The 26,005-nt window shown below is 45.4% G+C and overlaps 1 protein-coding gene across 2 annotated transcripts in view; it reads left to right on the top strand.

Moving 5' to 3' along the window:
- LOC140421291 (mitogen-activated protein kinase kinase kinase kinase 4) overlaps positions 1-7,503 on the top strand; it is a 404,363-nt gene extending 396,860 nt beyond the window's left edge. For both annotated transcript variants that reach the window (XM_072505898.1, XM_072505897.1), the window contains one exon: positions 1,041-7,503. In XM_072505898.1, the coding sequence (XP_072361999.1) occupies positions 1,041-1,124 (84 nt within the window). In that variant the 3' untranslated portion in view covers positions 1,125-7,503. The remainder of the gene's footprint in view (positions 1-1,040) is intronic.
- Positions 7,504-26,005: the final 18,502 nt, after the last annotated feature.

Raw genomic sequence — 26,005 nt, 5'->3', positions numbered from 1 at the left:
GGAAGATCCCGCTGCTGGCCCGTGGTGGGCTGCCTCCACCACCGCCTCTGCCAAATACAACACGGGGGGGGGGGGGGGGGGGGGGGGGGGGGGGAGAATGCCACCCATGGTGCACAGGTGAGCAGCAAGTTGAATAGATCTACAGTATGTTTTTTTTTAATTCTTTCCTGGGATGTGCGCATTCCAGAATTTATTACCCACCTCGAATTGTCCTTGAGAAGATGGTGTTGATAGTTCCAAGTCAGGATGGTGTGTGACTTAAAGGGGAACTCTCAGATGGTGGCATGCTAATTGTGCCCATTTATACGTCGGGGCATCAATCCTAATTATACAGGGGGCTGGATTCTCCGTTTCAGGGACCATGTCCCCACGCCGTCATAAAATCTGTGGCCTTTCATGCCAGAAAAACTGGCATGAAAAGGCTATTTATTCACAGCCCTGCAGGGGGCTAGCAGGGGCCAATCGTGAAACTAGCAGCTTCAGTTGCAGATACGGGCCCCCACACTTCCGGGTCAGAGGCCGCACATGCGCTTGGCGGCGGCCTCCAGCGGCAGCGCCGTGTTCCATGGTGGACTCAGACCGCGGAGCTGGACCTTCTAAATAGTGCTTCCGATCGGCCGCGTGCCCGACCCGGACCGCCCACCCAAAAATAGCCCGCCCCCCCCCCACCGTGGCGGCCGCGGACTGAGTCCACAGTATCCCGAGTATCCCGAACGGCAGGACCACATTAGATCCACGCCGTCAGGACTTCGGCCGGTCGGGGGCGGAGAACGGCGGAGCGGGCCTCTAGCAATGGCCGCAGGTAGGTGATACGCAGCGCAGCGTACTCTCTTCTCGTACGCCGCTTTTTGGGGCCTGGAGAATCGGGGAACCGGCACTGGTCCCGATTCCATGCGCAACAGTGGATTGTCCACCCCGGCGCTGGACGCGTTTGTGGTCTTGGGGTGCGGAGAATCCAGCCCAGGATCTCTATCAAAAGTAGTTCAGCTGCTTAACTGGCTCTGATTATTAACACTCTCTCCTTTTTCCTTCCCTTTTAGGTGTTCTTCGCCTCATCCCAAACCGGTGGAAGCAGTCAGATTTATTTTATGACACTTGGTCAAAACACCCTCTTGAACTGGTAGCCTCTGGGAACCTTAAGAACACTCTGTGCAAGTTCAGTTGCCATGAAGTGACCACCTTCACCTACTCGCAGTCCCATTGGCACACACTGCTCTCGACTAGTCATGGCCGTCTTAAGAGCAGCTGGTCTTCCATCTACAGCTGAGGCCGCAGCTGGGCACAAGAGCTTGCCATCCGTCTCGCCCATGAGTAAAACTGGTTTCTGTAATTCTACTGATTTACATTAGGGCCATTGTAGCATATTGAAAATATATTACTGTACTGTTCAGCAAAAAGGTAGCTTAGTGTGCCAGCTGTTTGCACATATACACATGCACAAGGTCCTTTGCACATCCCTGACTTTATCGCCTACTTTCTCGACAAGTGACAACTTCCAACATTTGACCCCAGTATTTTGTGTAGGCGGTATTTTAAATGGGTTTTATGTCAATAGTACTGTTATTAAGGCAGCGATGTACTGTATTTTGCGTGAAAATAATTCTCGAGCAACTTTTTCGATGGGACTTTCTGACCCCCCTCCCCCACTGACATCCACAGCTCTGCAACTGCTTGGCCTCTTGATAACATTGGAGTAGGCCAGTCAATCAAAAGCAGGCTTTTTTAGTGACACTCACCCGAATGCAGTGAGGGAGATTTTCAACATGTTGCCTGGGTGCAGAAGCACCAGGAACCAGAAGTAGGCCATTGAGCCCCTTAAACCTGCTTCATTATTCAATTAGATCATTGCTCATCTCCATCTCAGTTCCATGTTCCCGCATTTTCTCCATGTGCCTTGACACCCTGACCCAACAAAAATCGAACAATTTCCATCTTGAAAGCTCCAGTTCACCCCCAGCATCCACTTTGGGGAAATTAATTCCAACTTTCTGTCGCCCAGTGAGTGGAATTTAAAGCTCCCAGTAGGAGTAGGCTTGGAGGCTGATTAAAGCCCTTACGGGTCACTTAAGGGCCTCATCCCATCAATGCAGATATTCTACAAGTGACTGGCAGAGTCCACACCACCTGGGCAAACTTCCGGGTGAAGCCAGGCGGGCATGCCCGCAGCCTGATGGGAGACTCTCCTTCTCGGGCATTCTGTGCCCAGCAGAGGGAGTCACCAGTGGCAATTCAGGGGTCTCTGGGAAGAGAATCCCTGTGTGCTTTTCACCCACACACTCCGTTATATCGCCAGGGCCTCCCTGTGGCGCTGGGAACCCCGAAGACAGACAGCAGGCTGCCTGACTGGGACTTAATCCCAACGGGACTCCAGTAAAAGGCAGGGACGGAATTTGGTGGATGGATCGACCCATCACTGCGATCATAAAATTCAGCCCAATGTGTGATTTCACTCTTGGATGGTCTGGCTCGAGTTTTCAGGTTATACCCCGATATCCTTAACTTACTCCACCAAATGAAGCAGTTTCTTTTTAGCTAATCTAACAACTTTTAAAAACATTTAAACATCGCAATCTGACGTACGGGTCAGCCAGTGGAAATTTAAATTGGGCGGTCTCAATAGCAGGCAATCAATCCCCAACATCAGATTGAAGCCCATGTAACAAGTTGAAAGTCTGCCCTCAGGTTTTTGAGAAGGGTTTCAGTATTTTAGCAAGGGCTACAATCTCCCATCGCCTTGCCATTGTCCAACGTTAACGTGCATTTCAGTGCAAAATTATCCCACGAGGGATTCCAAACATTTTGGATCATAAATGCTTGGACAGGGATACTGGTAAAGTTCTGGCAAGTGTGCAGAAGAATTCACTACTCAATCCAGGAGAGACATTCCGTTTTACCAGAACCTTATCAACACATCCTTCCCTCTCCAAGTAATGTTCAGAAAAATTGTCTCACTGCTTTCCAACAATTTCATTAAGCAACCCTGATATATATTCTGATATTTTATCTTGTACGTACGATATAGGAAAACGTGGTGCAAGATCGCACCTGATGAATTGGTTTGAAGGGTGAAGCAAGGAAACAAAGCAAAGAGATTAGTGCACTTTTTTGTCAAGGGGTGGTGCTGTTAACCTGATGTCGCCCCTATTGGGGGGTTGCACATGTACACTTAGTGGCACTGAAGCTGTGTTTGACAGATGTGTCTCTGATTATTAGTCCTCATTCAGTGCCAATTGTTCTACTGATATTAGCAATAGCAGCAGTTTTTATAGGTTCTGTAGCCGTTTCTCCATTCCCCACGAACCCACAGGGATAATAACAATGAACAAGCCTATTAACAGCAAACCCCATAATTTCCATGGACTTCCTTTGCTAAGCTTCTGGCTTGCTTTGTGGGGCGATCACCAGTGCTCATTTAGTTGCTGAATTTGTCAAAGGATCTCGCAAAATGAAATGCACAAGTTCCCTTTTTTTTTAAAAAAAGAAAATGAAAATGACTTCTGAATACCATGACAGCCATCCCACGTCAGTTTGGAAAGCAGGAAGTGCTAAAAAATATACAGTACATCTTGTGAAAGATACACAGGCAAGCAGTAGCATTCGTAAAATGGATTAAGGAGACCTGGTTTAGCCAATGTGTAGTGAATCCAACAAGCGAGGGCAGGTGGTTCCGCACTTAGCTTTTGGGGTGAAAGTGGAAGGGGTTTCAGCTGGAGAACAGTTTGGTGGAAGTGATTATAACTTAGTTCGATTTAGGGTAGCCAAATCATAACTACATTTGCAGATGGTATAAAAATTAGCCACGTGGTTGATATTGAAGAAGAAAGCAGGAAGATATCAAAGGTCTTGTGTGATGGGCAGAAAAGTAGCAAATGGAACTCAATCCAGAGAATTGTGAGGTAGTACACTTGGAGGAGGGTAACAAGGCAAGGGAACACACAAGAAATAAGCATGATACTGAGCGGTCTAGAGGAACAGAGGGACTTTGGAGTGCACAGATCTTGAAGGTGGCTGGGCAGATCGATAAGGTGGTCAAGAAGGTGTACATTAGCCGAGGCATGGAATGAGGGTCTGGAGGTTATACTGGAATTATATAAACCACTGCTTAGGCCACAGCTGGAGTATGCCGTTCTGGTCATTGTACAATCGGAAAGATGTGGGGCGCAATCTACCCATCGCTTCCCGCCTGAACGGGTGCGCACACAGCCAGCAGATGCCGGGACAGACCTCACCCAACGTCCATTATGCCGCGCGAGATCTAATCAGATCTCGCGAGGTATTGTGATCTGTGGGCAGGACTCAGTCACGCACAGCCAGATCTAACCGGCTCCCAGCATCTATCGGCCTCCCCAGGGAGACCCCAGACTGGCACCAAATTAGTATTAGTCCCGCAATTGTGGACTGGCACCTGGGCAGTCTTCCAGGCCATTGGCGGCCCTTGGGTGCCCAGGGAAAGGAAAAGGTGGCCCGCTGACTCTCCCCCAGGCACCTTGGCACTGTCACCCTGGCACTGCCAAGGGTCGAGCCCTGAGTGGGGTCATGCCTATGTAAGGAGGGATGAGCGTGGTATGAAGGGTGAAGGGCGGGTATGAACTTCATATACTTGGTTAAATATGATTCCCTCCGGAAGGATGGGGTTAGTGAAGGGTGGGAGTCCTGGAAAGGGGGGGGGGGTGCTGAAAAGGGACGTGGGAAAACCTGAAAAGGGGAAGACGTCAGCGACCCCATCTGAGAAGCTAGTCTGGCCAGCGGATTCAGCTCCCCCGTGAAAACAATTCTATGGGCTTGCCCGGAGCAAAACTCGCCAGGGTCCGAAAAAGTGACTAAGTGTGGTTAGATAGCGGTGCGGAACTCACCGTTCGAGCTGGGGAGAACTTCCCAAACAAACCCGCCTGAAATGACACTTCCGAAACTTTTCCTTTAGGTCGCGCATGTGAAAGCATGAGAGAGGGTGCAGAGGAGATTGACAAGGATGTTTCCTGCGCGGGAAAATTTTAGTCATGAGGAAAAATTGGATAGGCAGTCTTTGGAACTGAGGGGAGGCCTACTGAAGTGTTTAAAATTGTGAAGAGTTGAAGTGGTGTCGATGAGAATGCCCTATTCCCCTGGTTAAGAGGTTCATGAGGATATGAGGTGGATTTGAGGGAAATATTTTTACCTAAAGAGTGATGAGATTAGGAACTTACTGCCTATGATGTTGTGATCCCTCACGTTTTACAAAAATGGATTAATGTTTCAGGCTTTAGATGTGTCTGCTATTTTACTTACTTTCCTGCTTCTGATACCTGGGAGAAATATTACCACTGTTCAGCAGATGACTTGACCTGACTATCCAGTCAGGTACAGCCTGAAATATCTCCTACACATTTGCCTCATCCCACCCTCAGTTTAAAAAAAAATGTAATCACAAATCTATGACCCATGGAGTTTAGAACACTCGCCTGAGAAACAAATAGAGCAGGAAACAAAAGAAAGAAATAGGGAAAAACGAGAGGGAAATGCGAAAAGTGACAGAATAAGGAAGAAAGAGAGCACACTAGCAGAAGAATATGGGGCAGGGCTTTGCAGGGTCAGTTTTAATGCTGGGAGCAGTGTTAGTTGCTTTAAGGTGGGACTTCTGCCCTTTCCTCAGGAGGACGTCCCTCTTGTAAAACAATCAGAGGGTCGTCAGCTCTGCAGCGCCACCGTAAGTGGTGGTTATTGCTAGGACTGCAGGCAGTCCCCAGTGCACCTTTGTAAGTCCGTGGTCGGGGACATCAGTAAGTGCTTTGCAGGGCCAGGTTCGAGAGGCTGGGAGGGGAATCACCGTGGCCAGGGAAGGGCGGGGTGGAGGGGGGGGTGGGGAGCCTGCAAAGGAAAACCCCCTTCCTGGTCTGACAACAGCCCACGCAACTAAAGCTGTCGGACCTCCCACACGCAGTGAGCCTCCATCCATTGAGGCCACTTAAGGGTCTCAATAGGCCAAAGGGCAGGCGCCACTTGGCGCCTCCTCCACACTCACTGGAAAATTTTAGACAGTTTGGGGGATGGGTGGCTAAGTGGCAGGAAGGCCATCCACTGCATTTTACACACCGCTGTCTTCAAATCCGCCAAGGTAGGGAACATAAAACCTAGCCAATTGTGTGAAACAAGTAGAGCCAGAATGACCAAGAAAGATTCGAGCTGAGGGAGAAAGAAATGTTCAGAGAAAGAAGTGAGCAGAGAGAGCGAGAGAAAGAGTTGGGTAGAGAAAGAGAGAGAGGAAGTGTTGAGACAGTAATAAAGGAAGAAAAAAAGTGGAGAGAAAGACAAGGATAAAGGAATGGACCAAAAGAAAAACAAGCACACGTGAAGAAAAAGGAAAGAGCACAGATTTAAGCAAGCAATGTGAGATTGGAATATCAGTGAGGTATAATGGAAGATGAGTTATGAGAGAAAACTAGAGGAAGATAAATTAATCAAAGAGAATGAAATACGGGGAGTAATATAGTCAGATTGGAGTTTTAATATACATCTTTGAATTATAGTCACAGTTTCAGCATCTTCATATTTTTATTGGTGAATTTGCACAAGTAGATATTGGACAAGGCAGGAGAGATGAAGGGCAGGAAGCGAAAGAAGAAATCTCTTTTGACGCAACCGCACATTGTTCATTCTATGGATCTCATTCCCAGCACAAATTGGTTTTATCTGTCACCAAAGAACAGACTGCAGAAAAAGGCTGTCTTCTTTGATGTCAAAGGATGAACTGATAATTCTGTGCTGTTGTTAAATCTGACTTCACTTCAATCAAAGACTATTATTGTGCTTGTACCAGTGCGGGTTCACATTTCAACTATCTACAGTAATCTTTCTTCCTTACCTTTTCCCAGACTTAATATTTTTTCTTACATTTTTAATTTATTCATCTTATTCCCTCTCAAGTTTTGCAATTGATTAAATTTCAATTGGCACCCATGCATGAACTCCACATGTTCTGAAGTGAACAAACTGAACTCTTTTGTGCTTCAATATGTATCCTAAATTATCCTTTGAACTGATACACTGATCAGAGGAGATCATTTTCCACTGTTCATCTCCTCATTAGATCAACCCTTGGTCTTCCTTTCTGCAATGATTACACGCCAGTAACATCCTCGTATTTCTCTGTGACACCTTCTCTCTGACTTCAATATACTTTCTGCTTCAGAACAACGCTGCACACAGTACTCCAAATACTGATTAATTACCTTGCTGCCTCAATGTCCTTGATCTAAATCTTGAGTTCTTCTTACCCTTCTTATGGCTTTTTCCATATCTGCTTCTCAAGAACAATGTTAGGTATATGCCTAGATCTCTCGGTATCTCTACATCATTGAGATTATTCTAATTCTATTCACAGTTCTCCTTTCCCAATATGTGCTAACTTTGCAATTATCCTTGTTGAACTGCATTTGCCCCTTGTCTACCCACTCTCCTAATTGTCATCAATCTGTGGACAGAGTCCAGTCTGTGGGTGTTTGATTCTATAATAAAATAGGAATAAGAGCGCTGTTATCACAGATTGCTTTCATCAGATTGAGGTCGCGTGATTGGCTAAATTGAATGGCGTGCTTTCAATTTCGAATCTTTGGGGTGCATAGTCAATGAGGATACTTAAAATTATTAATCTAATATTCTGAACTGCACAGGCACCAGGGAAAATTCCAAATCTTGCCTCTAGAATTAAGGCCTCAAACTCCACTTTTTTTCATGTAGCTGATCCAAGCAGGGAAACATCTTAAAATTCAGACGGGCCCCAAAGCAATGGGAGGTAAATTTCATTTGGGGCTGTCGTTCACAAGGACCCAGCCACATACTATTTATCTCTCCTGGTTTTCAATCCAACAACGTACCCTACATTGTAGCAAAGTGCGTTTTGGAAATGTCGCAAGAACATTTCAAGAATCCTATTGACCCGATTTTCCCTCAGAATCATTATGACGCAACTGATTTTTTTTTTAAGTTGCAGCCACGCAGAGTATACAGTAGGAAAAGATGATACTTGTTCATTGGGAGGCAAAATCACTAATTATTAGGGGCTGGTTTAGCACAGGGCTAAATAGCTGGCTTTTAAAGCAGGCCGAGGCAGGCCAGCAGCGGGAGTTCAATTCCCGTCCCAGCCTCCCCGAACAGGCGCCGGAATGTGGCGACTAGGGGCTTTTCACAGTAACTTCATTTGAAGCCCACTTTTAACAATAAGCAATTTTCATTTCATTTCATTTTCAGTCTACAGATAGGAATATTGCAGCTTCAAAATGCTGAAAACCATCACGATTATTAAGGGCGCATTCCACTAATTAGTGATGCAGTGGAAACTACTGTCAGTGATATTAATGACAAGATTTCTACATGGGAATCCATCATCTGATATTTTGATGGCGGCATAAGCCTTTGCAAATAATGAGCTAATGCTTACGGTTAAATAGCAGATGAAAGGATGCAGACGAGTTCAATTGAACATTTGCGAACTCCGTATTTCAGTATTATTACCTCTTATCTGGGAGCGAGACTTTCTGCACAGCAAGAATGGCTAAGGCCTCACTCCACTGACCTAAGTGTGGCAGAGGTCACACAGCTCTGGTCTGAGGTCAGCCAGACCACCACAAATCCCAGCGGCTAAGTCACGTGCGTGACCACCCCAGCCTGGCCCTATCCACCTTCTTTGTAACCAGGCAAGAAAATCATTTTTTTTTTTTCCATTACCCACTGGAGCCATTCTGCCAACACGAGCAAAAATTGGCAAGTCATGTTGCAGCTGTACAGGACCTTAGTTAGGCCTCATTTGGAATATTGTGTGCAATTCTAGTCGCCACACTACCAGAAGGATGTGGATGCTTTGGAGAGGGCACAGAAGCTGTTTACCAGGATGTTGCCTGGTATGGAGGGCATTAGCTATGAGGAGAGGTTAGATAAACTCGGATTGTTTTCACTGGAACGATAGAGGTTGAGAGGCGATTTGATAGAGGTCTACAAGATTATGAAGAGCATGGACAGAGTAGATAGTCAGATGCTCTTTCGTAGGAGAGTCAAGTACTGGGGGGCGTAGGTTTAAAGTGTGTGGGGAAAAGTTTAGAACAGATATGCGAGGCAAGTTTTTTACACAGAGTATGGTAAATATATGGAACGCGCTGCCTGGGGAGGTGGTGGGAGCAGGTACGATAGTGGCATTTAAGGGGCATCTTGACAAATATATGAATAGGTGGGAATGGAAGGATACGGACTCCATAAGTGCACACGGTTTTAGTTACTGCAGGTACCATGGTCGGCGCAGGCTGGAGGGCCTAAGGGCCTGTTCCTGTGCTGTATTATTCTTTGTTCTTTGAGCCATCAACCTATTATCCTGATGGTCAGGTACCCCACGGCAAACCTAGACCGAGCTTGCGCCAGAGTTCGACAGGCATAGATCTGTGTTGGAGCATTACAAGGGCAGAAAGGAAAAAAAATCCCTTCGAGGCCCAGGAGCTACATCCACCTTGAGCCCCCCACACTTTGATATGTTGGGGTGGACGGGTGGAGATATACAATCCATTTGTTTGCCATTCCCCAAGCCAATTAAAGGCCATCTAAGTGAAACAGAATTGGTTCCACTCCAATTTTCCTGAACCCTCACCTGGAGGAATACAAATGAAGTCCCAATAATTCTGAAGCCTATCAAGATAATTAATTAACTGCAAGGTCCAAAAATACGTTTTACGAATGTTTTAAATAGAATTCCAAGTATTAAATGCGTAAATCAATCTGCTGAACTCAGTGGATTGTCTCTGCATTCCAGGCCTGATATTTGGTGTTGTGAACTCCCAAGGCATCTGCTTCCTGTGCCAACTGCAATTTTTGGTTTACAAGTCAAAAGTTCCCAACAACCATTTGATAGGCAATTTAGCACCAAAGGTGTTTGTTTTTCAAATGTTTTCCGCCTATTTCTAGTTCTGCAAATAGCATTCCATCATTGTACAATTTCAACAATTTTTGCTTGGTGTGAGAAGCTAACAAATCCTTTAAAATGAAGGGTTTTGTGAAATTTCACTTCTGCAAAGAACTAAATAAAAGTTGGCTGTGAAAGCACTTTAAAGGAACAAGTCAAAGTACAAAGATTTTTCTAACTGTTGAGAGCCAGCATTGCAAGTTAGCAATTAGGGATAGTCTTATTTTTCAATCTGTAACTATGCACTTGAATTCTTTGTAGCTCTTAGAATGGCTAGGCCATTAATTTCTGAGGATCACAGTTCTTTGCAATGCCCACAGAAGGATATTGAGAATGGTAATCGCGTTTCCAGTTTGATCCAAAACTTTTAAACAAGACCTAAATCTCTGTAAGTCTTTGTGACCTTATCTTCCACTCAAGGCACGATCTAAATGGAAAGTCACCATGATAGTTCATTAAGTTTTTGTGAATACTTTTCAAATCTATTTTATCCTTCTTACTGTGGCACTCCGTGCTCACACGGTTAGATTGCCTGAGTGGCCTGGGCACTGATTGTCTGCTTTTCCAGCATGCCTCCCTGGTGGTGTGATCTCCTCTGTCCTTGCACCCGACCACCCTCCCACCTGACACGCTCTCGAGCAGAAAATATGCACTCCTAACCCTGGTGGACATCCATTCTCGGAATCATTTAAATATACCTGACAAGCTTCCCCAATGTAACCAAGGAGAGGAGGTAGAAATTTCCTGATGTGTTGTTAGCTTGTGAGTCAAACAGCGTTGGCATCGCGCTCCGTGGCTTGCTGAATTACACCCTTTAAAATTGATTGGATTTGTTGCAGCCATTGTTGCTTTGGGCCAAAAGGCAGAAAATACATCTGATGTACTTCCTTCGTTTCAATAGGACCGCAATATTTACCGCCACACGTGGACAGACATCGCTTCCGACAGGAAATAGGCAAGTTAAAGATGGGTGGGAGCGTAATCCGGATGTGTTTCCTCCTCTCGCTCTGTTCTGCTGAACAATCTGTAAGGGGAGCTGGAGAAATCCCGTTCAACGCCCTTTTCGTACAAAACCTTTAGACAAATGACAATATGAAATGGGTGTAGTTTACATAAATTAAAAACAGTGTGGGCTTTACACAGAAACTGTAAATCTGTGGTGACATTTTACCCTCAGAATTCTTACGGCAATTCAAGTTAATAAAGTGAGAGAAGGGCGTGCAATGAAAATAATGAAAATAACTTGAATTGCGGCTTGTTAGTCTAATTCATAGGAGTTGAAAAGAATTGTCCTTGGGGGCTGCTTCGATGCATAATTTAGAGCCTCATGCACCAAACGTATTGTTTAGATTAATGTTGCCATTAATGTTCATCGTCTTTCTTGGTGAGATTTACCCACGTGTAAGACAAGCGTGTGAAGAACGCTTAACGTTAAATTTTGAAGATGCCAAAAGTATAGGGCCTGGTCCTCATAGCTTTTAGTTAGGATTCTCAGAACAAATGTTTCCATGTTAACTCAGCAAACTATGGTCTTATCACTAATTTTTGACTCAAATAATGCCAGGTCCAGCTCACTGCTGGGCACCCCAGGCTGGATTCTTCATTGTTAGGACTATGTCCCCACGCTGGCGTCAACTGTGCAGTTTCACGCCAGAAAAACCTCATGAAAGAGCCACAAATTCCTAGCCCTGCAGGGGGCTAGCAGGGACCCGGTATAGATCTAGCAGCTTTTGCTGCAGATACTGGCCCCCGCACGTCCGGGTCAGAGGCCGCGCATGCACACGGCGGCGGCCTCCAGCGGCCGTGCCGTGCTCCATGGCGGACTCAGAGCGCGGAGCTGGACCCTAAAAATACCCCCCCCCCCCCGATTTGCCGCGCGCCCAATCCTGTCCGCCTGTACAAACATTTCCCGGCCGCGTATAAGCCCCCCCCCCCCCCAATGCCCTCCGATCGGCCCACCCCCGACCAGGGCGGCCGCGGCCACCCGAGTATCTCGATCGGCTGGACCACATTACATCCACGCCATCGGGACTTTGGCCGGTCGGGGGCAGAGAATGGCGGAGCGGGCCTCTGGCAATGGCCCCAGGTAGGTCCTAGGCGGCCCGCAGAATCAGGGAACCGGCGCCGGTCCCGGTTCCATGTGGGAAAATGGATTCTCCACCCCTGCGCCAGCCGCGATTTTGGGTGCGCAGAATCTAGCCCCCCATTTTATTTCCTTATTAAATTCTCCTTCACTCCAATTATTATTTTTGCGACAACGCAGAATCGCCGAGCAGAAACTTATAGCCAGGTTCCGCACACATGAGTGCAGCCTCAACCGGGACCTGGGATTCATGTTGCATTACATTCATCCCCCACCATCTGGCCTGCGAAATCCTACCAACTGTCCTGGCTTGACACAATTCACACCTCTTTAACCTGGGGTTACCCCATCTCTGGATCTGTAAAGATTTAATCACCTGCTAATGGTCGCATTCCAAGCATTGTTTGGCATCTTTGAATCTGTCTATATATATGTTTCTGGGACATATCTCTTCATTCACCTGAGGAAGGAGCTGTGCTCCAGAAGCTAGTGTTTGAAACAAACTGTTGGACTTTAACCCGGTGTTGTAAGACTTCTTACTGTATTCCTCTTTTAACACTTTTCGTCAGCATTAATGCTTTCTTCCCGTCTTCCATCCCTGACGCTTCCTGCCATCAATCTTTGTGCCTTCCCCACATCACACCAGAACTTGTAGCTTCACTCCAGTTCCTGCTTGTCTCTGCCCTCCCATTCTTCGCGGCGCCCCCATTCTTTCCCACATGCACTCCCACTCCAAGCAACCCCCTCCGCCACACTCAGCGTGACCATTGAGAGCCATCTTCCCAGTGTTCCCGATGAGTACTCTGACATCCAGCAGCCCCTGCCACTTAGCACAATCACGCTCTTCCATCCCAACCCAAGATCAGTCTTGGACCACACCAATCCCACAGGGTCCACATGCCAACACCACAGAACCACATGGTTAACCCTTGATTCCTCAGCACAATTCTTGTTCTGTCTGCCAGCGCATCTACATTCCGAAACATCGTCCTATCCTATTCCTCTGTACGCTGGCCTTAAATAAAAGGCAAGCGGTAAAATTAACAATGTCATGAATATGCAGTTAAGGCAGCAGTATACACATTCCATGAATAGATACACAGAGTCTTGAAAGTTAACCTGTAAAAACCACTAATACTATCACAATGCTGTGTAATAAAAATGCAAGTTAACTTATTTAATCATCAGCCCTGACAAGACATTGTATGACACATGAGGTAGAACCACATACCCTTCAACACGGTGTGACAATCCACTCATTCCTGTTTAGAACGATTCAAGATGTGCGAGAAGCACTTTGTATTCTCAGTGAGCATTCATCTTAAACGAATGTGACTGCTTTTTGTTATTTTCGCAAATGAAATTTACTTGAATAAACATGAATCCGATATATTTGAAAAAGTTGCTTGTGGTGGTGTTGATGTTGACAGTTTTAACATTATGCCTATCTATCCGGACTTACGGAAAGGATACTTTCATTTTCCATAGCAGGTTTCTCCAGAGATTTGAAATCCTCAATATTGTATCAAAATGTAGATTAGATTAGCGTGTAATAAGACTTTAAGATGTAACATAGTCCTGGAATTTCTATTCATTTTGTTTCCCGCTCTCTTGTGAATCAATGAAGTCCTTGCTTCAGAACATCTGTGTTTCTGTTCAATAGCTGAAGCATGGCAGGATGTGATTCGAATGCTTCCAATCAATTATCCGCTAACAATCCAATCAGACTCAATTTGTCAGCTAAGTTTGAGCATGAGATCTGGGCCAGGCACCCTCTGGAAGAGCTGAGTGGATGACCCACGGGTGCCCAGCTGCCGCTCCTCCGCCTGAAAGCCCCTGCATGTCTCCTTGAGGGGAAGTGGAATCTGGAGGGAGGTGGAGGTGCCCGTCCCCCTCACATGCATCTACTGCAGACTATCACCCGTGGTCCGTGTGCCTCACCGGCAGAAACTGCTGGATTAGGATCTCAATGGAGTCCGCCATCCTCCCCACGGAGACTTCCATGCATGCACAGGTTGGCACCACTTCATCTGGCAGCAGGCGGACAGACTCCTCCACCTCGCGAGCCACCCTGTCAGGGCTTCTGACACTTCTGCCTGATGTTCCCCAGCCCCTTGTTACCACCCCCAGCATCTCTTGGAAGGCCGATTCCAGAAGCCTGTCATCAACTCGAACCTCGCAGGTGCCTCTTCTACACTTGGGAGTTGCAGTCCAGTGTACTATGGCCATCTCAGCCCACTATCGCTGGGAATGGTGAACCAATCCAGGCAGGGTAAAGCCAGCTATCAGAAACCTGAACTTCCCACTTAAAAAGTTGGGACTTCCTCAGGACCTCCCAATACACATCAGCGACTTGGGTTGACTCACTCGCTGCTCCCCATATCAGAAGATTCCGGCCAATTTTTTCAGACAGGCAATCATCATGGCATGGAGGAATTTTAATCTACATGTCGATTGGTCAAACCAGGTCAGTCAGGGCAGCCTTGAGGAGGAGTTCATAGAATGTATCCACGATAGTTTTCTCAAATAGTGTGTAATGGAACCTACGATGGAGCAAGCTATCCTAGATCTAGTCCTGTGTAGTGAGACAGGAATAATTAATGATCTCATAGTTAGGGATCCTCTTGGAAGGAGCGATCACAGTATGGTTGAATTTAAAATACAGATGGAGCGTGAGAAGGTAAAATCCAGCACCAGTGTCTCGTGCTTAAATAAAGGAGACTACAATGGGATGAGGGAGGAGTTGGCTAAGATAGACTGGGAGCAAAGATTTTGTGGTGGGACAATTCAGGAACAGTGCAGGACTTTCAAAGCAATTTTCCACTGCTCAGGAAAAGTGTATACCAGTGAAAATGAAGGACTGGAGGAAAACGGATAAGCAGCCATGGATATCTAAGGAAATAAAGGAGAGTATCAAATTGAAAGAAAATGCAGACAAAGTGGCAAAAATTAGTGGGAAACTAGAGGATTGGAAAATCTTTAAAGGTCAACACAAAGCCCCAAAAAAAGTTATTAAAAAAAAAAGTAGGATAGATTGAGAGTAAACTAGCTCAGAATATAAAAACAGAGAGCAAAGTTTTCTACAAATATATAAAACGGAAAAGAGTGGCTAAGGTAAACATTGGTCCTTTAGAGGATGAGAAATGAAATGAAAAAATGAAATGAAAATCGCTTATTGTCACAAGTAGGCTTCAAATGAAGTTACTGTGAAAAGCCCCTAGTCGCCACATTCCGGCACCTGTTCGGGGAGGCTGTTACGGGAATTGAACCATGCTGCTGGCCTGCTTTCTGCTTTCAAAGGCAGCGATTTAGCCCTGTGCTAAACAGCCCCTGTCAAGGGGGATTTAATAATGAAAAATGAGGAATTGGCCGAGGCATTGAACAGGTATTTTGTGTCGGTCTTCACAGTGGAAGACACAAATAATGGGGGCAATAGTAATTGCGCTCGTCATAATTTATCAAATATCGCTGGACTCAGGTGGTTCCAGCAGATTGGAAAACAGCAAATATGATGCCACTGTTTAAAAGAGGAGGTAGATAAAAGGCGAGTAATTATAGGCCGGTTAGCTTAACTTCTGTAGTGAGGAAAATGCTTGAATCTATCATTAAGTAAGAAATAGAGAGACATCTGGATAGAAATTGTCCGATTGGGCAGATGCAGCATGCGTTCATGAAAGGCAGGTCATGTTTGACTAAGTTAGTGGAATTCTTTGAGGACATTATGAGCACGGGGAATCGGTGGATGTAGTTTATCTGGATTTCCAGAAGGCATTCGACAAGGCGCCGCACAAAAGGCTGCTGCATAATATAAAGGCGTATGGCGTGACAGGTAATGTATAAGCATGGATAGAGGATTGGTTAACTGACAGAAAGCAAAAAGTGGGGATAAATGGGTGTTTTTCTGGTTGGCGATCAGTGGCCAGTGGTGTGCCTCAAGGATCAGTGTTGGGTCCACAATTGTTTATAATTTGCATAGATTTGCACTGGAGGGGGTGCAGCGGAGATTCACTAGGTTGATTCCAGAGTTGAGAGGATTAGCTTATGAGGAGAGACTGAGTAGACTGGGACTATACTCATTGGAATTTGGAAGAATGAGTGGGGATCTTATAGAAACAAATAACATTATGAAGGGACTAGATAGGATAGAAGCAAGGAGGTTGTTTCCACTGGTGGGTGAAACTAGAACTAAGGGGCTCAGCATCAAAATAAGGGGGAGCAGATTTAGGACTGAGTTGAGGAGGAACTTCTTCACCCAAAGGATCGTGAATCTGTGGAATTCCCTGCCCAGTGAAGCTGTTGAGGCTACCTCGTTAAATATTTTTAAGGCAAAGATAGATAGATTTTTGAACAGTAACAGAATTGAGGGTTATGGTGAGTGGGCGGGTGAGTGGAGCTGAGTCCACAAAAAGATCAGCCATGCTCTTAATGAATGGCAGAGCAGGCTCGAGGGGCCAGTTGGCCTACTCCTGCTCCTAGTTCTTATGTTATTATGTTTATAGTATATGACTAAATTACCCAATATTAAACTTACATTGGACACTTGTTAAAATTCATTGGATTTTGGCGTCGCCGACTGGGTCAGCATTTATTGCCCATCCCGGGGGGCATTTAACAGCCAACGACATTGCTGTTGTTCTGGAGTCACGTGTAGGCCAGACCAGGTAAGAACGACAGATTTCCTTCCCTCAAGGACATTAGTGAACCAGATGGGTTTTTACGACAATCAACAATGGTTTCATAAACTTTAAGTTCCAGATTTGACTTGAATTCAAATTGTACCATCTGTTTGGTGGGATTCTAACCTGGGTCCCCAGAGCATGACTCTGGCTCTCTGAATGACTAGTCCAGCGACAATACCACTGCCTCCCCCATTACATTAGATGCATTAGTACCTTCATTATGCAGATTTACTATTTAGGATTGGATGAAATTGTCAGGTAACCAATCAGGATAACTGCTTTAAGTTGTGAGGCAGGTCGGCACCGAGCTACATTCCAGTGTGAAACACATATTATCATTGGCTGCATAATTCAGTTTCCTGGCAACCTGAAATCATGTTTTTCAGGTTCAAGACCTACTTTTATTTTTAACCCAGGTTAACATTCTCAAGAAACTTTGAAATTGTTCCAGAGCTAAGTTTACAATCTTGACATTTTGCATCATTGTTTATCAACCAAGACACATTCAAATACCAGTTATACAACCTCAGCTGGCACAGAATTACATTGCTAGCTGCCACATGTCCTGTACATCATGGGGCATAGATTGATGAGTCATATTGCAGCCCAACGAGATGAATTCCATTGAAGTTAATAGTTGAACTCGCACAGAGTGTCATTGTAATTTTAATTACATAACCTGTGCAAAGGGGAATTCAAAAATGAGTCACATATTGTTATACCTCCTCTTGTTGCTCTAATCATCCTGAGTGATAATGTTGTAAAATACCATTTTGTGCATCATGAGAATGGATTTTGACTATGCTTCAGCCAGTGTGAATTAAAACCTGTACCCAAGGGAGATAAAGAGTATGTGTGTTTTAAAGGATGCAATAACGATTTAATTACAGTTTTTGGGATTTTCAAAGCTTCATCAACAGGTATGAATCAAAGCTTGAAGAAAAGCAAAATACCGTGGATGCTGGAAATCTGAAATAAAAACAAAACGTGCTGGAAAATGTCAGCGGGTCAGGTAGCATCCGTGGAGCGGATCAAAGTAATTGTTTCAGGTCGATGGCCTTGCATCGGGACTGAAGAAAGATAAGTTTGCTGACTTCCAGTTAGAATATTGCACCTCTGCCTCTACTGTACAGTTTCCAATTCTCTTCCCGCACTTTGGTGGACTTTCACCTGTTTCCATAGCTGGTAATTCTCGGAACAAGTCACTAGTCTGTTGGACAAAGCTTGAGGGGATTTGTGTTGGCACTGTTATGTTCTGTGTTGTGGCCATGGTAAAGATGTACACAGATCATCTAGATCTTTGACTAGTAATGAACATGTGGGAACATTACTAACAAACTATAATACAAATGGGAACGAGCAAGGGAATTCTCCTGCAGCTACTTTTAATGCAACCGGCCTCTAGTATGACTTACTACCAACTACCAGATCTCTGAAGTCACATGGTGGATCTCTACTGTGACCCGCTAGTTGGAGGTTGTATAGATAACTATATACATTAATAGATAACTATATGCATTACTGTACATAGGTATATCCCCACAGACACGCTCAACTGTTTGACCACATTATAAGCGCACCTTCCTTGACCATCAAGTCCTGGGGTGGGACTTGAACCCGGAGCTTCTGGCTCAGAGACAGGGACATTACTGCCTGTGCCACAAGACCTCCTCTACTATACTGTGCTGCATGCAAAATTCAGTTGTTGTTCCACATGCAGTATTTTATGTGAAATAGAGAAAACAATTAACTGAGCGAATGGTGTCTGGGAGGCAGGATGCAAGTTATGGTCTTACTCATGAAACACTGCAGAGTTTCTGGACCCATGACCGAAACCGTATTAAACCGAGTCTCCTGAGAGTAATAGGATTATTTCTCCAGAAAAATGCAGTGAGTGGAGGTTTGTCACAAATTACGTACATAAAATCAAGGCCAGACGTGATTGACAATAGAATGATCCAAACATCACTGCTTTATCTGGGATCTATGTGCTGTCGCTATATGCAGCCAAATGAAAGAGATGATTGTTAAAAAATACATTAATGTTCATACTTATTACTCATTGCAAATCATTGTATAATTAGCTCAGACTTTGCAGTCACTATTACTTAAATATAAATGATAGCTCATTTAAACCAACTTAGGTTTTGTCAATTGAAAATCTAGGCTTAGATTGGCACGGCGGCGCAGTGGTTTGCACTGCTGCCTCACGGTGCCGAGGACCCGGGTTCGATCCCGGCCCCGGGTCACTGTCCATGCAGAGTTTACACATTCTCCCCATGTCTGCGTGGGTCTCACCCCCACAACCCAAAGATGGGCAGGGTAGGTGGATTGGTCGCGCTAGATTGCCCCTTAACTGGAAAAAAAATAATTGGGTACTCTAAATCAATTTTTTTTAAAAGGAAGATCTAGGCTTTACCATGTCCGTCTCAGGAAATGAACTGATCCTAAATCTTCCTGTTTGTAATGTCAGTGATGATGTATCAACCAAACTCACTGACCAAATAGCATATTGTGGGTGGACATTAATGGGCATTCACCTAATTGTACAAGTGTGAAAATGTGATATGGCATCACCCACATTAATCAGTTCACTTAGAAATGAGCACCCAACGTCATCCAAAAATTAACCATCTCACTGGTCAAGACAAGTCCAAGTGTTCTGTCACTTGTAACTTCAGAGTGAATGCTATCAGTGATACTCCATTATTAAAAGGGTCAGATTCCAGCTCAGGCACTCTGAGCAGGAAAGTCTCATTGAGAATTACCTTCATTTTCAAGTATAATATAACATGACTGTTCCTACGATGGGGCTGTACTAAAAACTGTCAGATGTCAACCATGTTTTTCGCAAAAGCAATTGCAAAGGAATAATTTTCTCTGCATCCCTCGTAGGAACATAAGACATAGGAGTGGGTACTGGCCATGCAAACCATTTATGATTCATGCACAAGGACAGCGAGAGTGAGCAACTTGGGTTGGAAACAACTGTGTTTAACTTAAAGGGAATTGCAATGAAGTGAGGATGGAGTTAGTTAAAGTGGATAGGGGGGATAGATTAGCGGGACAGATATTTAAGGAGGTAATTCATGACTCTCAGCAACAATATATCCCAGTAAGAAGGAAAGATTCTAAGAGAAGGATAAATCAACCTCGGCTAACCAAGGAAGTTAAGGAGAGTATTAAGTTGAAAGAAAAAGCATTGAAGGAAGCAAACGTCAGTGATAGTCCCAAAAGAACAGGATACATTCAGAATCTGGTAAAGGAGGACTAAAAAGATAATAAAGAGAGAGAAAATAAACTACAAGTCAAACTAGCGAAAAATGTAAAAACCAACAAGAGGTTCGTTAAATATATAAAAAGGAAGAGAGATGCCACCGTGACCATAAACCTCTTGTAAAATGAATCTGGGGAGATAGTTATGGAAACAAGGAAATGGCAGATAAAGTAAACAGATATGTTGCTTCAGTCTTTATGGAAGATACATTGAACATTCCATTAAAACTAAAGAATATGGGGGAGGAATTAATTACCATCACTACAGTATTAGACAAACTATTGGAGCTAAAGGCAGATAAGCCTCCTGGCCCTCATGGCTTCCATCAGGAGCCTAAAAGAAGTAGCTGCACAGATAATAATCTTTATTGTCACAAGTAGGCTTACATTAACACTGCAATGAAGTTATTGTGAAAAGCCCCTAGTCGCCACATTCCGGCGCCTGTTCGAGAACACGGAAGGAGAATTCAGAATGTCCAAATTACCTAACAGCACGTCTTTCGGGAGCTGTGGGAGGAAACCGGAGCACCCGGAGGAATCCCATGTAGACACAGAGAGAATGTGCAGACTCTGCACAGACCGTGACCCAAGCCAGGAATTGAACCTGGGACCTGGCGCTGTGAAGCAACGGTGCTAACCATGCCACCAGTGGATGCATTGGGCTGTAATCCTTCGATTCTGGAGAAGTACCAGAGGATTGGAAAACTGCCAATGTGACACCCTTATTCAAAAAGGGAGGGAGGCAAAAAGTGGGTAACTATAGTTCAATTAGCCTAAAATCTATTGTTGGAAAAATATTGGTATCAATTATTCAGGAAGTAATAGCACATTTGGAAAATCATAATCTAATCAAGCAAAGCCAGCATGGCGTCATGAAGGGGAAATAGTGTCTGTCTTATTTATTAGAGTTTTTCAAGGAAGTCTCAACCAGAGTGCATAGAGGGGAACCAGTAGATGTGTTGCATTGGGACTTCCAGAAAGCGCTCGGCGGGGTACCTCACAAAAGATTAAGTCATAAGATAAGTGGCATGGATAGAGAATTGGTTAATGGGCAGGAAACAGGGACCAAGAGGCTCTTTGTCAGGTTGGTGACCTGTAAACAGTAAAGTTCCACAGAGGTCAGTGCTGGGACCACAACTGCTTACAATTTATTTTAATGACTTGGAGAAAGGAAGCAAATATACTATAGCCAAATTTACAGATGGCACAAAAGATAGGTGGAAAGGCAAGTTGTGAGAGTGATATAATCAGTTTGCAAATAAATATTGATAGGTTAAGTAAGTGGGCAAACATTTAGCCAATGGAGTATAATATGGGAAAACGTGTATAATGTGGGAAAACGTGAAGTTGTTCATTTTGGAAGGGAGACTAAAAGAAGCGAATTTTATTTAAATGGAGAAATACTGCAACACAAAGGGACTTGGGGGTACTTGTGCACGAAACACAGAAAGCTCACAAAGAGGTGCAGCAGTAATCAGGAAGGCTAATGGAATGTTGGACCTTATTTCAAAGGGTTTGGTACACAAGAGTAGAGAGGTTTTGCTGCAACTGCACAAGGTACTGGTAAGTCCAAATCTGGAGTACTGTGAGTAATTTTGGTCCCCTTATTTAGGAAAGATATTGGGTTGGATTCTTCGCCGCATTGGGAACTCCACTACCAGCAGAGGGCGGCGGAGAGTCCAGAGTCGGGCAGAAAACTGGTCCGTTGTCCGGCGGGGATCGCATTCCAATGCTTCAGCCCCTGCTGGTACTGGGATTGAGGTTTGTGCCCTGCACCAACATGAGGATCCAAGTGAATCCATTTTCATACTGTTAACAGGCCGGGCACCATATTCTCCCGGCCCGTGTGATTCTTCAGATCTCTGGGCCAGGAATCGCGTGAGCGAGATTTGGTGCCGGTCTTGAAAAATTGGCCCTGATGCTGTGGACCCCATGAAGGGAGTTGCCCTCAAAGTCTATCAAAGAGCCACCCTCCCACACACAATGCAAGACTTGCCCACCCCACCCCCTCCAGAGACCCCATAATTAGAGAGACCCTCACCAGAGACCCCTTAATTAGAGAGACCCCAAACAGGGACCCCCCATAAGAGAACCCCTGCCTGGAAGCGCCCCCCCCAATAAGCAAGAAACTAACAGAAAGCACTTAACTGTCTTTGATGTGGTCCAGGAGCTGTCAGTTTAGCTAAATATTTATAAACATTGGGTGAGATTTATCGGCCTCATTGCTCCCAACTGGGTGATGCAACAAGGTCGTTGAATTACATGAGAAGACTCTTGCGAGATTTGCAACGTCGAAATGCATCACAAGACTTTGTTAAAACTGTCGGCCATTAGAGAATCCTGCCCAACATCTTCAACGTCCTTAGCACAGTTGGTGCATCCTGCTCGGAGAACCTCTCTTTTCTGAATGGAATGTATCTGCTAAGAGTTATGAAATATCCCCCTTAATGTCTGACACTGTTAATCTCCAATCTCACCTTTAATCATAGTGTTCCAGTTCACTGCATCCAACTCTGTCTTCCAACTTTTGTCATTACCTTTATTTAAGTTTAAGACATTAGTTTCAGACCCAAATTTCTCACCCTTGTGTTCTGATCACTCTTGCCTAGATGATCCTTTACTGTGAAATTATGAATTAATGCTATCTCAATAAACATTCTCAGGTCCAAAGTTCCACAATTTGGGTCCACAATTTATTCTCAGAATCTGTCCCGAATGTACTCTATAAACTCATCCTCCAGGCTATTTTTAACAATCTGATTTGTCCACTTCACGGAAACATTCAAATTGTCCTGTATTAACTTTGGGGCAGGCATTGATTTCCCTGTTACTTAAGAAAGATAAGGATCCGGTGGAGTGTGGGTCGCATAGGCCCATATCACTTTTAAACATGGACGCAAAGATATTGGCGAGGGTACTGGCTGGTAGGCTAGAAGAGTGCCTCCCGAAGGTGATAGGTGAAGATCAGATGGGGTTTGTGAGAAGGAGGCAGCTCTTTTCAAACATTAGGCGGGTATTGAACGTGGTTATAGTACCGGCAGAGGGGAAGGAAACAGAGGTGGTTGTGGCATTGGATGCTGAGAAAGCGCTTGACCGGGTAGAATGGGGGTACTTGATGGCAGTTCTAGAGCGGTTTGTAATTGGACCCAGATTTGTGGACAGGGTAAAGCTATTGTATAAGGAGCCCGTGTCCGCACAAATAACATCAGCTCAGAATACTTTCCTCTCCACCGTGGGGCTAGGCAGGGATGTCCTCTGACTCCCCTGCTGTTTGCACTTGCAATTGAGCCATTGGCCATCGCATTAAGAGGGGGTATGGAAAGGGATAGTGCGGGGGGGGGATAGAGCATAGGGTGTCCTTATATGCCGATGACTTGTTATTATACCTGTCGGAACCAAGTGTGTCAATAAGGGGAATACTGGAGATTCAGGTGTTTGGGTCTTTCTCGGGGTACAAATTAAATCTAGACAAGAATGAATATTTTGTGATGTCTTGACCAAGGGTGGGGGCAGGGGTGGGGGGCTGCCATTCCGTAAGGCAGGGACTCACTTTAGATATCTGGGGGTGCAGGTTGCTTGAGATTGGGGGGGCGGCTCCATCGGTACAACATTTCTAGTTTGGTGGGGAGGGTGAAAGCTGTTCTGGCAAGGTGGGATGGTCTCCCTCTGTCATTGGCGGGTCGGGTACAGGCGGTTATAATGAATGTGCTGCCGCGATTCCTGTTTATTTTTCAATGCCTGCCGATTTTCCTGCCAAAGGCATTTTTTAAAGAGGTTGAAGGGATGATTACCTCGTTCATATGGGGAGGGAAGGTGGCCAGAATTAAAACGGTGCTACTACAGAGAAGAAGGCAGACAGGGGGTTTCGGTCTTCCAAACCTGATGTATTATTTACTGGCCGGCGAATGTGGAGAAGGTACGGAGCTGGGTCAGAGAGGTTGACTCCCAATGGGTCAGAATGCAGGAGAGCTTGGGTAGGGGGTCGGGATTGAAGGCGTTTGTGGTGATATACATCAATGTAAGCACACAAAGGGTTAATGTACATACACTACACCTAGCTAGACACTAGAGGGAGCACCAGAGACATGACACACAGACCGTCAACCAATAGGTCAGTAAGATAGGACACGACCAATGGGCATTCACGATACACACAGAGGTGACACTACCACAGGAGGGCATTACACCAACCCATGTATAAGGACACAGCACACATGCTCAGCCTCTTTCCAGTGGAGACACTCAGTGAGTACAGACACAGGGTTGATTGAACATCACACCCACCACATGGATTGTAGCAGACTGGTTAGTCAGTCTGAGTAGTTATAGCAGGATTAACAGGAGAGTCGAATCCAAGTAGGAGAATCGTTAACAGTAATAAACGTGTTAAAGCTATCTCCAAGTCTGAACCTTCCTTTGTCAGAGTGCACATCAAGGAAGCAGCTTATGCTACGTCAAGAGCATAACCAAACAGCACTAATGACAGCGCCGCTCCCGGCGGCCCCGGGGAGATACTCAGGGAATCCGGTAGTAATAGCTTCATTGAGAATTTGGAGGCAGTTTCGATAGCATTTCGGGTTGGGGGCAGGGTCAAGGGAAATGCCGATTCGGGGAACCATAGATTTGAGCCAGGGAAGTGGGATGGAAATTTTCGGAGATGAGAGGAGAAAGGAATTAGGACACTAAAAGATTTATTTCTTGGGGGTCGTTTTGCGGGATTTAAGGAGCTGGGAACGAATTATGGGCTGGAGCAGGGGGAAATATTTAGATACATGCAAGTTCGTGACTTTGCCAGAAAGGAGATACAGAGCTTCCCAGTAGAGCCGGCTTCCACATTGCTGGAGGAGGTGCTGACGGCAGGGGGACTGGAGAAGGGGGTAGTATCGGCGGTTTACGGGACTATTTTGGAAGAGGAGAAGGCACCGCTGGAAGGGATCAAGGCAAAGTGGGAAGAAGAGTTGGGAGAGGGTATGGAGGAGGGGTTCTGGTGTGAGGTGCTCCAGAGGGTGAACACCTCCACCTCGTGTCCGAGGTTGGGGCTGATACAGCTGAAGGTGTTATATAGAGCACACCTTACAAGGGTGAGGATGAGCCGGCTCTTTGAGGGGGTAGAAGATGTGTGTGAACGTTGCGGGGGGGAGGGGGGGGGGGGGGCTGCAAACCACGTTCATATGTTTTGGTCCTGTCCAAAGCTGGAGGATTACTGGAAGGAGGTGTTTAGGGTAATCTCTAAAGTGAAACTGGACCCGGGCCCTCGGGAGGCCACATTCGGTGTGTCGGACCAGCCGGGGTTGGAAACGGGCGCGGAGGCAGATGTTGTAGCCTTCGCCTCATTGATCGCCTGAAGGCGAATCCTGTTAGGATGGAGATATACCTATGCACTTTCGAGAATTCGATCACATCGAACATTAGGGGGGTCGGGGGCTGGGGAGGAGGGGGACTGTGTGTGTTAATGGTGACTATGGGTGATTCCTGATTCCTTTTTGTCATTTGGTTATGTTAACATGCAGCCAATGTTTGGGGTTTGGTGGGAGGATGGGATCGTTGTTATTGATATGGGGATTGACATTACATTTGTTACTGATTATTGTTTATTGTTGGGTGTAAATTTGGGAGAAAATGTGAAAAAGGAGAACAAAAAATATTTTTTCAAAATTGGCCTGTATTATTGCAATTCCCTTCTTACAATCCCCCATAGTTAAGAACATCGGAACATAGGAGTAGGCCATTCGGCCCTTTGCGCCTGCTCCGCCATTCAATAAGGTCATGACTGATCTAGTTATGGACTCAATGTAAGTTTCCTGTCTCTTCCCCCCCCCCCCCCCCCCCCCCCCCAGCTCCCACCATAACCCTTGACCCCCTTGTACATCAAAAATCTGTCTAACTCACCCTGGAATAAATTCTGGGGGATAAAATTCCAAAGAATAAGCATCTTACATTGTTTCCCCTAATTCTAGCCCCCCCCCCCCCTTGCCCCCAGCGGAAATATCTTCCCAGTATCCACCTTATCATATCCCCCCAGCGGCTTTTTAAAAATTAATTTACGTG

The sequence above is a fragment of the Scyliorhinus torazame genome, chromosome 5 (assembly GCF_047496885.1).
Source record: "Scyliorhinus torazame isolate Kashiwa2021f chromosome 5, sScyTor2.1, whole genome shotgun sequence".
Lineage (NCBI taxonomy): Eukaryota > Metazoa > Chordata > Chondrichthyes > Carcharhiniformes > Scyliorhinidae > Scyliorhinus > Scyliorhinus torazame.
This window is presented reverse-complemented; position numbering and strand designations above follow the sequence as displayed.